The sequence below is a fragment of the Musa acuminata genome, chromosome BXJ3-10 (assembly GCF_036884655.1).
Source record: "Musa acuminata AAA Group cultivar baxijiao chromosome BXJ3-10, Cavendish_Baxijiao_AAA, whole genome shotgun sequence".
In the NCBI taxonomy this organism is placed as follows: domain Eukaryota; kingdom Viridiplantae; phylum Streptophyta; class Magnoliopsida; order Zingiberales; family Musaceae; genus Musa; species Musa acuminata.
The window spans coordinates 32,427,542-32,439,747 of NC_088358.1; the positions used below are offsets into that span (position 1 = coordinate 32,427,542).

At 38.5% G+C, this 12,206-nt stretch overlaps 1 protein-coding gene across 1 annotated transcript; it reads left to right on the top strand.

Annotated features, from left to right (window-relative positions):
• Positions 1 to 8,835: 8,835 nt before the first annotated feature.
• On the top strand, positions 8,836 to 10,194 carry LOC135650967 (transcription factor MYB20-like). Its single transcript, XM_065170698.1, has 3 exons — positions 8,836 to 9,073; positions 9,150 to 9,279; positions 9,368 to 10,194. The coding sequence occupies exons 1-3, from the start codon at positions 8,941 to 8,943 to the stop codon at positions 9,969 to 9,971; spliced, it is 867 nt and encodes a 288-aa protein (XP_065026770.1). The 5' UTR covers positions 8,836 to 8,940; the 3' UTR covers positions 9,972 to 10,194.
• The last annotated feature ends 2,012 nt before the right edge of the window (positions 10,195 to 12,206 follow it).

The window sequence follows — 12,206 nt, forward strand, 5'->3', positions numbered from 1 at the left end:
CTGTGCAGTTTACGTTCACGTCTTAATTCCATTTACAAACTGCAAACTGCTCTCTGCGCTTTTACGAACGAATTCTGTGTAGTTTACGTTTACGTCTTGATTTCACTTACAACTGCAAACTGTCTTCTGCGCTTTTTTTTACGAACAAGGTTCTGTGCAGTTTACGTTTACGTCTTTTGATTTCATTTACAACTGCAAACTGTCGTCTGCGCTTTTACGAACAAGGTTCTGTGCAGTTTACGTTTACGTCTTTTGATTTCATTTACAACTGCAAACTGTCTTCTGCGCTTTTACGAACAAGGTTCTGTGCAATTTACGTTTACGTCTTGATTTCATTTAGAACTGCAAACTGTCATCTGCGTTTAGACGCAAACTGCGTTTAGACGTAAACTGCGCTTAGACGCAAACTGCGTTTAGACGCAAACTGCGTTTAGACGCAAACTGCGTTTAGACATAAACTGCGCTTAGACGCAAACTGTGTTTAGACGCAAACTGCGCTTAGACGCAAACTGCGCTTAGACGCAATCTGCGCTTAGACGCAAACTGCACTTAGATACAAACTGTGAATCAGCTTTTGCATCATAATAGTTTCTATGAACGAACGCAGCTTTCGGTTTTAATCGCTGTAAAAGATTTCCGCTGCACTAATTCACCCCCCCCCCCTCTTAGTGCTCTCGATTCTAACACAAAACGTTTACCTTTCTACTAGTGGTTATTGTTGTGGTTGGTGGTTGAGCCTAGGTGATAACTTAGCGAGGCAATCGAGTCATAACTTAGCCATCGTCAACTGATTGTCATCATCATCATCATTCGCTATCGAGAAATCTTTCGGAGCCACAATGATCAACGGTTCATTGTCATAACCCCATTTAGCTTTGCATAGCCTCAATGAATTATTACATGATTGATTCTTTTATTGTTGAAGCATTTGCAGTGTCGCTGAAGCCTCAATATCATTTTTTATAATAATGCTAAAGAATCAACTGCATCGGCCTATCATTCAATATATCATCAAATCATTTCTTATAATAATAAAAACATATAATATTAGATGAATATATATTTGTAGTTTGGTATTATTAATTTTGAATGTCATTTAAGCATAAATATCAGCTTTGTTAATACCAATATCAGCTTTGTTACTTCAAACTTTGTTTTCTAAAGTAGTAATGAATTATAAAAACAAATTGAAGGATCTTTTGTACAAATTTAAACTTATAATTTTGATTTGAATAAGATATTTATAATGGATAACAATGAAGATAATTATGAGATATTTGAATAAGAGTGGGCTAGGCAAAGAATAACAAAAAGAAGCTGAAAAAGACAGAAATCTTAATATATTTTATTCGATGCCCATGATATTGAAGCTTATCGAATTCAATTCAGATATATGTATGAAAACCTCGTGGATGATAAGTCATGAAAGAAGATGATTTCAACTTTAATGTCTTCGACACCTATCCAAACTAAGATAAACTTATCATTAAAGTCGAATAACCTTTATCGGTTTGACTTTGACTTGAATATAATCATTAGTTTTGTTTACAATAAAATCTTTAGCATGTTTTTTTAATTTTCTTGTAAATAATATTATATTTTTCTCACATGGATTTTTAGTTAGCACGAGCTATACGACTTATCGTTAGCTTTCACTAAGTAGGACTCCTTTGTTAGCTTTTCATGAGGAACTCTCCTCTCTGATCAAATGCCATTCAAATTGATCGGTGAAATTTCATTCTGTTTCAATTTGATCAGAATATAACTTCATCTCTTTAAATAGGTGGTTATTAGGCTGATTTCACAAAAATATTTTTTTTTTTTTGCAAAATGTATATATTGGGTGCTACAAAAATATATATTTCAATTTAAAATTTTAAATACAACTTGATGAAGTTAATGAAAAATGATGATCCTAAGTCCGGACAAAAAAAAAGGTAAATGGTTATATTAAATCACTCATAACTAATATAAAACTATATTAAATCTCATAAATATATATCTTAATTGATTTCGGTATAAATTTTTTATATATTTCAATGACGATAAAAGATTTATAGAGCCAACCCCAAATGTTAGTGGGACTTATAGTTTTATTGTTGTTGTGATAGTGTAAAATTAATGAAATATATATAATAATAATAATATAATAAAAAAATAATAAAGTACCAATAAATATAATAAAAATAAAAATGATAAATTATAAAAACACTAGAATTAATCAAATCAACTAGGATGATAAAATATTATCGTTAAATTAAATATATATATCAATAAAAAATACTGATTAAGAAAGGATTTATGACAATTGAATCATATATGCAATAACTAAGTTTTGTTTAATTTATTAGAATAGTTTGGCCCTTATTCCTATAAGTTTTATTTAATTTAAGTTGATACTCAATTTTAACGTCTATAACTAACTCATTTAGAAATGAAATTTTGAATTTGGCCTCATTTGGCTTATCGGTCTTGAAATTGAATCCTCTTTTGACATTTACCTTTGTAAAAATTAAAATAAAATTTATAAAAAATAACTTTAATTATATATAATATTCAAAGACAATGATTTATGAATCGTCTGTGATTGGAAAAGCACAAGTCCAAAACATTTTCTTCCAATCTTCCACCTTACTCGATCACAGATAATTATAAATTATCTCTATAATTAATTTAATCAATATCTCGATCTCTATAATTTAAAAAATAATATTAGAATCCTTATATTTACGAAAGTAAAATATTTAATTTCAATTCTTCCTATGTTATTAATTTCGTTGACAGAAAAAGTTGCATGTGTTATCATGTACAAAAAAGATGTGAATGAAAAAGGATTAAAAATATATTTTTATTACCTTTTAAATTATTAATTTTATATAAACTTCTGGCACGTCACTCGTTGCACTTGCTTACTCACCAAACTTGTCGTAAGGAGAAAATCAATCAATACCAAGAGAAATTTATATAAAATTAATAATTTAAAAAAAATAATAAAATTATATTTTTATCCTTTTCCTTCATGTAATTTTTTTCGTCAACGAAATTAACGACATAAAGAGAATTGAGGTTAAATGTTTCATGTAATTTCGTAAATGTAGAGATCCAATACTACTTTATAAAATATAAAATATTAAAATATTAATTATAGTTAATTAGAATGGGTAATATATAATTATCCCTCGATCAAGAGTAACGTGCAAAACTGACGGTGGGATCCGAAAAGCAAAAAAGAAAACTGTGCCGTAGGGCGCGTTCAAGATCGAAGCAAATCTCGATACGCTGAATCCCTCGCTCGAGCCACCCACCGTAGAAGAACTCCGCGTGCGTGTGAACGCCGCAGCTGTTTGGCCAGAATTTGGAAGCGTTCATCTTTCGAAGACGACGACGGAAGGAATCATTCAAAGTGCGGGTGGCATTACTTCCTCGAAACGTACCACGTGTCGAACCATCGTGGCGTGGTCCAACCAACTCACCCGTGGTTGGACCAACTACTATGTTCCCATGATGTTGCAGATCCTAGGAAACTGAAGAAACATACGTCTCATATGAAGCGTGACACTCGACAACCTATTCGAACCCATACTTCAGACCATGTGTCCTTTGATGGTCCGTCATCTTCTAATTCTGCAAGGACTCGATCAAAGCACTACGGAAGCCATCTCCGATCGATGAAGCCACAAGAAATTTCCATCTCCCTTCGCTTCCCACGAGCCCATCCATCACATATAAATCATGCCCCCTCCTGACCTACCCTTCATCCAACACCACAGCCAAAACCAACATTTCTTCTTCTTCTTCTTCTTGGTCGGGTGCTGCAGCAAGCGGCGATGGAGGGGGATGAGGAGCGGAACGTGAGAGGAGGACAAGATGGTGTCGGAGATGAACAGCATGTCCTAATCCACAGCCAGGTCAGAAGGATCAAGCGAGAGGACGAGAAGATGGCGGATGGGCTCCAATCGGAGCCGATGGAGATGAGACCGGAGCTCACCAGGCAGTTCTCGAGGTCGCGGCTGGGACCCGCCGGCCGGCCGATCGCGGTAGGGAGCAAGTAGAGTCGACGATTCCGGAGAACGCTGTGTGGAGTGGTGTCGTACACATCCTTTTGGATCGTCTGCCGTTTTGAGTGGTCTTGTAAATCTGTGTTGAAGCCTTCTTCCACCTTAGGACGGACGATCGACATGGTCGAGATTTAGGGTAGAATTCTTGCCATCTGTTTGAAGAACATAAATCGTTAGTTTCGTGTAATCAATCGATTGGTATTATTAGCTTTAAGCTTTGAGATGGAATGACAAGCATCAATTAGAAGATCTTTCCTAATTCCCCATATAAAAAAAAAAAATCACATAAACTTATTCAAAAAAAAAAATCAATTATATAAACTAATACACATACGGATTAATATCTATCTTTTTAACAACAACAAAAAAAAACAGTATATAATTGACCAGTAAAAAGAGAAGTTAATCGTTCTATCGGTGGGAGTAAACTCCAAATTGATAACCTGACCAAAATAGAATTAACGCTTACATAAATTCCAAGGTTTTCAAGGAATCGGATTTACATCTTTTATCTGATTGGAAGCATCGAAATCGACCCAAAATATTCTTAATTCAGCATTCCATCCGAAGAGGACTTTCCACTTGATGGAAAGAATCAATTGTTTTTAGGATGGAAAGAATCAACAATGTCAAGCCAAAACAAAAAGGAAAGGTCAAAATTGGGAGAACGAGGACTAGGCATTTCCACTGTGCATAAAGTGGTGCCGTGTAAACATATCATTTGTAGTCAAATAGGGGGGCTTTTTCTTTTTTTGTGGCTTGGCTTGGCTTGGTGAATGTAATTCTGAGGCTCATTCCCTTGGCAATTATGTCAAGCAACCAAGTGTTTCATGATTTTAGAGAGATGAATTATCTTTTTTCTTATAACAATCTAAATGTCCTTTAGCATTGTCACCGTCTCATTAAGTCCAACATTTTCATTTTTCACCGTAGTCCCATTAAGTTTAATATTTTTATTTTTAATAACTCTCACTTCATTATAATATAAGAAACATTAATCGAACAATTATAATTCTCTCTTATACTAATATGAGAATCATTATCGACTAGCATCGTAAGATCACCTTTAGGTGTAACTGGATACCCAATTTAGTCACTAAAATTTTAGCCTACATGGAGTTGTCCCTTGTTGAGACCGAAAAGAATCATCCTACCTCTAACAAACTCCTTTTAACTATGGATAAATCTTTAATACCTAAGCCAACACAGCGAACATAGTTTTAAGGGCATATGAATTGACCTAAACTAATAAGTCTCATCTTCTTTTTTAACTCAGAATCTCCCTAAAAGAAACATCTAGACAACTTAAAGTTGTTAATCACATACTCAGGACCTGATTAAAGCCAAGATATGAAGAGACAAAGAGATAAGAATATAATTTACAACAAGAATCTTTCTACTAGTATCTCAATGTAGCTCATTGACTTAAGACCAACCCAACCACTTTGGAAGTGATGGAGGACACAGTGAATCAGAACAAGAGAGAGAGAGAGAGTCGTACAAGTTATTCAAGAGGCTGATCCAATCCACAAGCCAAACCACACGCAATCAGTGTCACCTAAATCTAAAAATGAAGGCTCCAAATTATTCCCCAAAATAATGGCAAGAACAACTTTTATCCAATCTACAGTTAACTGATTTTGATCTCTGTACGTTAGTTACTATGTTTGGTGATGTCAATCTCCAATTTCTTAGTAATGTTGATTTGGCACAAATTGTAGCTTTCACGTATCAATTTATTATATTTAAATTCATGTGTATTATTAAAGTATTTGCATGCAATATTTACTAAATTCATATATGTCAAGATTCATTCTTTTTTTTTTTACCAAAAGAGAAATAGAATCTATTGTATTAAACTTGAGGAACAAACTGAGCTGCTAATGGATCTGTAGCAGCAAACCAAAAATTGGAGATCTGAGATCTCCCAAAATTTGTCAGATTATGGCTTACAAAATTGTTGGATCAAAAAAAGAAAAGATATCCGAAAATAGATTCCACATATACGGAATATGAGTCAGAATAGATTCTCTTTGGACATTGTTGGATCAGGGAAGCTTCCTTCCACCATGAGTGAGAAGGAAGCCTTGCAGCAGCTGCCACCCATCCAAAGAGACTTTCGATCAGCAGTTAAGAGGTGGAATCCAGTAGCTGCAGGAAGAGAAGGGGAGATGAATGATCCATCAACGTGAAGAATAACCTGGGAGTCCTCGAGAGAACAAGGAATACCACTTAGTTCCCTGACAGTGTCCTCGAGGAAAAATTAATGAAGTCATTACCAGCCATATTCTTTGCTGGGATGGATGGCCTGGTTGAATGCTTATTGTGTTTAGCATCATTTCAATTGGTCCTTAGAAATCAGAAGCAAGTGGCAATGGTGCTGAGCAATGGTCCATAGAAATCTACCTCGTCACAATTAAGGATAAGAAGCAAATACTCGACACAAATTATTTTTTTAATAGTAAAAATATCTTTAATACTCAGGCCACCCCTATCTTTGAGAAGGATCATATTATCTCAATCGAGACGGTGAAACCTTTTGTGATCAAGCGAGTCCCTTAGAAAAAAAAAATCATAAAAAATTCTAAAGAATCTTGTTAGAAGCCCAAGAACTAAGAAGAATATGAGTGGATAAAAAGTTGAAAATAAAGTTGATCAGGACTATCTTACTAGCTTAAGAGAGAAAGCCTTTGTGTCAATCTTAGATCTAGCTTTCTCCACAAGATTATTTTGGGCCAAGTCTTCCCATTATATTTAAATAATAAAAGAAGGTACCAAAGTATTTGAATCATCATATCGAAGTACAAATCGAATATTTAATGGAGGCCTCACATTGCTTAAGAAAGCAAATATTGGATTTGAATAGGTCAATTGTGACATTGGAGAGGCTAGGGAAGATGTATAAAATTTTAATGATATTGGAGCAATATTTGGGGTTGGTTTAGAAAGAAAATGGGTATGTAATCGATAAACTTTGTGATTTTTTATCGATCACTGATAAGGTATATTTTGGGTCCAGACCATATCACAATCGATGTCACACCACGCTACAGCCAAGTCAGCAAGAGGAGTACCCCCACACGTCGAGCCAGAGATAGTACCAAGATGCTGCTTGGTATGTCTCATCCCGGTAAGTCCGAGACGACGTCGTATGGCATCGTTCAACACGTCTTGGGGCGGCGACCATATAAAGGTACCATCTCACCTCTCGAGGATCGATCGTCGTGCCAAACTCACGTACGATCGACCCTCGTACAGTAGTATAAAACCCTTGGTCGATATCCGACCCAGGGGAAAAAAAAGGGATAAAAAGAGAGAGAGAGAGAGAGAGAGAGAGATCAATCCACCACTGACTTACTTGTCGGAGGGGCCATAGTCGGTAAACACTCGACGGGGGCCATTTATGCAGGAAAACGGATCTCCCTAAGGTGAGACTATCCTGATCGAGAGAGGCATTTTCAATATTTCGACGCCAGCACCTCGTCCAGAGGGTATGATCGACCTCGTCAACCAGTTCACTCGACCGAAGACTCTCGACATCAACCTGCGAACTAGGCCTTGCTGACTCATCAGCCACGACGTATTAGTTCATCAGCGATCACAATAGCAGAAACAAGGGAAGAGAGCACCTACTTAGCAATAATAAAAAATAAAATAAGGGGAGGAGATCGGTCACCCTTCCTATTTGCTACTTTTCTGCATATCAAATATGCTGCAATCTTCATAGACCGAGTTTAATTCTTGTCACGATCATTAACTATATATGTGTGGTAGACAACACCACGCAAAGGAAGTGTATATATATAGTTCATTACATTCCAAGGGAAGTAGTGGGATTGCCTCTTGGTAGTGGAGTAGAGTAGAAGGCCGCTGTTGGTGGTGGGGAGGTATTCGATGTGTACATGTATACGGGTATGATCTTTATTCCCAAGTCAAGATCTTTGTTCTTAGACGAGACAGCGAGTGCTCTGCGGTGGACGGATATGATCTTTAATCTGAAGTCAAGATCTTTGTTGTTGCCTAAGAGAGCGAGTGCTCTCTGGATCCACCGCTCGGCGTTTTGTCTCTCCTCCCCCCCCACACGCTCTGCACATGCACTGCTCTCCCATGGCTTCCAACACGCGTCCATGCCATCTCTTAGACTCTTCCTCCATGGCAGAAGACGACGTGAGCTTCACTTGCGTGATGCAGCACACAAACCTTTTTTAACTTTTCCCACCCTCCATGACTCTATGCTTTTTTTCTTTCAGTATAATATATACATATATCTTATATTACATCGACATGATGCACACTAGACGTGTGGTCCTGACATATATATACACCCTGAAATATACAGTGTCTGGAAAAGATTATTCTTATCTATTTATTACCTGATCACAAAAGCTGGAAATACAAAGAGTACACAGCCTTTGGAATTCGTATGGTATTCATACAGCTGCAAGGTTTGTTGTTATTATTGTGTAATCCTCCTCATGTCAGGTGGGGAACATCTTTCTCGGACAGCACTACTTCACATCAATGATCACTCGTGGCCGTAGAGCAATCTTAATCTAACAACCATATTGAGTGCCGACCTTTTTCTCTTCTTCCTGCTATTCTTGCTCAAGAACATGGGGTATTGGTCTCTCGGCTTCTTTGATCTTTCCACCCTTGCAAACCAAGCAGGAGTAGATGAGGTGGCACCATCCTACGACTGAGTTCCCACGTGCGATCAGGTAACCATAGTTCCAGACACGTGTACACGGCACTCGGGTAGTGAGAGCTATAAAGCGACTGGTGAAGGCGGCCTGGACATACCTTGTTCTCGCCCGCCTCCGCGCCTTCTTGTTCCTCTCATTCGAGTCGTTGTGGCGTGAGAGGGGAGCCACAGGGAGAAGCAATGGGGAGGCAGCCATGCTGTGATAAGGTGGGGTTGAAGAAGGGACCATGGACAGCAGAGGAGGACAAGCGGCTGATCAACTTCATCCTCACCAATGGCCAATGCTGCTGGAGGGCTGTGCCTAAGCTTGCAGGTCCTCCTCCCACTTTACATGCCACTACAACACTGATGGTGTCTAATCTAGATTTAAGATCGTGTTGTTGAGACAGGACTTCTGAGGTGCGGAAAGAGTTGCAGGCTAAGATGGACAAACTACCTCAGGCCTGACCTGAAGAGGGGATTGCTGTCGGAAGCCGAGGAGAAGTTGGTCATTGAGCTCCATTCTAAGCTGGGAAACAGGTGCCCATCTTCCCTGTTCTCTTGTTCCTTCTTTCCCTTTGTCATCTTGTGGATTCGACCGATGCAGGCCCTTTGTTGGTTTCCTCAGGTGGTCTAAGATCGCATCCCATCTCCCTGGTAGAACGGATAATGAGATCAAGAACCACTGGAACACCCACATCAAGAAGAAGCTAAGGCGGATGGGGATCGACCCCCTCACCCACGAGCCCCTCATCCCTTCGGCTAATGATCTCCTCCACCAGGAGCAGCAACAAGTGGGTGCCTCGGCTGACAGGAGGGAGGGAAACGACAAGGTATCAGAAGAGCAAGGTGAAGAAGAGAACATCACAAGCACAGTTGACGATGCCTTTTGTACTGATGAGGTGCCCATGATCCAGCCCCATGAGATGATCGTCCCATGTGCTTCCACCCCCTCTGCCTCATTTTCCATTTCTTCATCATCATCATCATCATCATCATCATCATCATCATCATCATCATCATGCTCTTCTTCCTGCTCCTCGGTGAAGGCTCAGGAGATCCAGCCGCCGTGCATGGAGTGGCCGGAATCAGTGTGTCTTTGGGGTTTGGATGAACTGAACGGATGGGACTTCAACTATGCTCAAGGGGATGAACAATTAGGCCTTGATCTTTTCACCCAGTGGCAAAGAACTGCTCTGGATCAAGAAACCTGGAAATTTGAGCTTTTCTGATCTCAGGTTCCTTGGTTCTGTAATTTGTGCTTGCAGATAGAATAAAGAGGAAACAGAATGTGATACCAAACTCATTTTTCCTCCTCTTTTTTCTTTCTTTCTTTCTTTTTCCTGTTTGGTTTTCCTCTGTACAGGTTATAAAGAACATGTAGAGATGAGCTTCTAGTTGAGGCTTCTCTCAGCTCAATGCCAAATGTTTAGACACGACTATAAGTTTTGCTGATTGATGTTGTGGAAATGACTCGTTTGATGAAGATTAGTAAGCAAAGTTCATCGATTGCTTATTACTTCCTTGTAGATTACCCCATATATGTGACAGATGTTGGTGCCACTTGCATCAATGATAGGGTCAATCAATAAAAATAAAATAAGATGTGAAAAGGACCCGATACTTTTGACCTTTGCTTTATGTTTCATCATCATTCTATCAATCTTCTACCATCCAAGATCAGGTGGAAGAGAGGAGAGGAGAGAAGTAGCCAAGTATTATGAAGGCCACTCTCTGCCTCTACTTCTCTTCCACATGAGTTTGACATTCACAAGAAAGGTCAATATCATCGATGACAACATCACACAACTACAACAAAACCAAAGCCTCAGAGTTGACTTGAGAAGATTCAGCATATTTCTGGATTCATCTTACCTTTGGACATTTGAGACCATGCATTGGGAGTTCAAGCATTCATTGCCGATGTTTCCATGTGTTCCTTCCAGCCTTGCACCATATGTAGGGCACATGAATTCTAGCTAAACTACAAGCTTTGTGTTCCCCTTCTTACGCATCCGTTCGCTGACCACTCTTAAATGCATCAACTCAAGTGATGCTTCGTACCCTTTTTTTTTTTATCTGTTCCACCTACATTGCACCAAAGATATTTAATTTACCTATGTAATCAAACATTTCTTTTAATGCAATCATGCATATTACCCTCGAACTAGCCCAGCTAGAACGACAATGCATACACAAACATGATAGACTTGTAATGATATAAAAGCAAGAAGGTGACTCTATTAAGATGTTCGGATTGATTAGTGTATTATTATACAAATGATAAGTCTTATGCTTGAGTTCATTTGTCTACTTTTAGATAATATTACTTGTTGTATCGAGTATCAAAGTTCCACAAAATTTCCTCAGTTTGGCTTGTGCATTTGAGTTCATAGTCTAATATAACTGTCACATGAGACAATGTTAGTAGACTATATATATTGTGTCCTTTTCCTTCTTGTCATTATATATATATATATATATATAATTGATTTCTGTGAGCGAGTTATTATTCATATGTTTCTACTACAAATCTTCCTATCATTATGAGAGCTCTACAAATTACTTGGACACAATAAATCCACTTTCTTCTTGCAGCACTTAATATGGTTTGAAATGTAATGTTGGCCGCAATGCAAATTCTGACTTCATATTCGCTGCCACACCAAACAAAACGAGCAGAGGAACAAAACGAGGAAAGCATCGACTTGACATGCCGCTAAAATCCAATGGACTGCAAGAAAGTCGACGTCAAAATGGATAGCTGCCATTTTGCTTCAGAGCGTTGCGTCTACAAGTTTTGACTCTCCAACTCCAAGCTATGTATCGATCAGCTTCTATCCCATTGCTTTGATACAACCGTGAGTTGGCATATATCTACCAGAGACTGGCCATCCTTAATATTGAATCATTCACACCGTTTCAATCAACTGATCGTTGATGGTTATAAGTACTCTGAGGTTAAGACTCTTTCCACAAAATGGGATTCCTTTTCTGTGTACAATGTAACTCACTTATATTCTCCTATATATTTTCTTGCAGTGTGTTTGCCGTGGATTCTCCACTGACAAATTTGACATCTGATATGCTCTCCTACCAAGAAGACATGTCGTCACAAACAGCTGTATTCAATTTGGAATCTGATATTGAAAGCTTTATCTTAGGTTTTAGGCCTCTAGACTTGGTGTCTCATCTTTTCTCGTTTCCTCGTTCCCATGGGGACAGCTCTATCTCGGAGTTCGCACTGAGACTCATGCTGCCACGCCACGATTAGGACATCCATGCCCGAGTCGACAATGTTGAAGGATCCGAAGTGAAGATGTACACTCCCATGGATGATGGGTCGAACGTAGGTTTGGATCTCGGAGCTCCGAATTGAGTACCCGCAACACTGCTCGACGAAGGAAGCGTCGTCACACATGAATCACCCATGACGACACAAGCACTCTTCGCCTACACAGAGCGGA

What these genes read in the sequence shown, in the direction of transcription:
- LOC135650967 (XM_065170698.1), top strand. Translation starts at nt 8,941, where the DNA reads ATGGGGAGGCAGCCATGCTGTGATAAGGTGGGGTTGAAGAAGGGACCA. An exon ending in GGCTGTGCCTAAGCTTGCAG is followed by an intron (nt 9,074 to 9,149) that starts GTCCTCCTCCCA and finishes TTGTTGAGACAG; the next exon opens with GACTTCTGAGGTGCGGAAAG. An exon ending in CATTCTAAGCTGGGAAACAG is followed by an intron (nt 9,280 to 9,367) that starts GTGCCCATCTTC and finishes TGGTTTCCTCAG; the next exon opens with GTGGTCTAAGATCGCATCCC.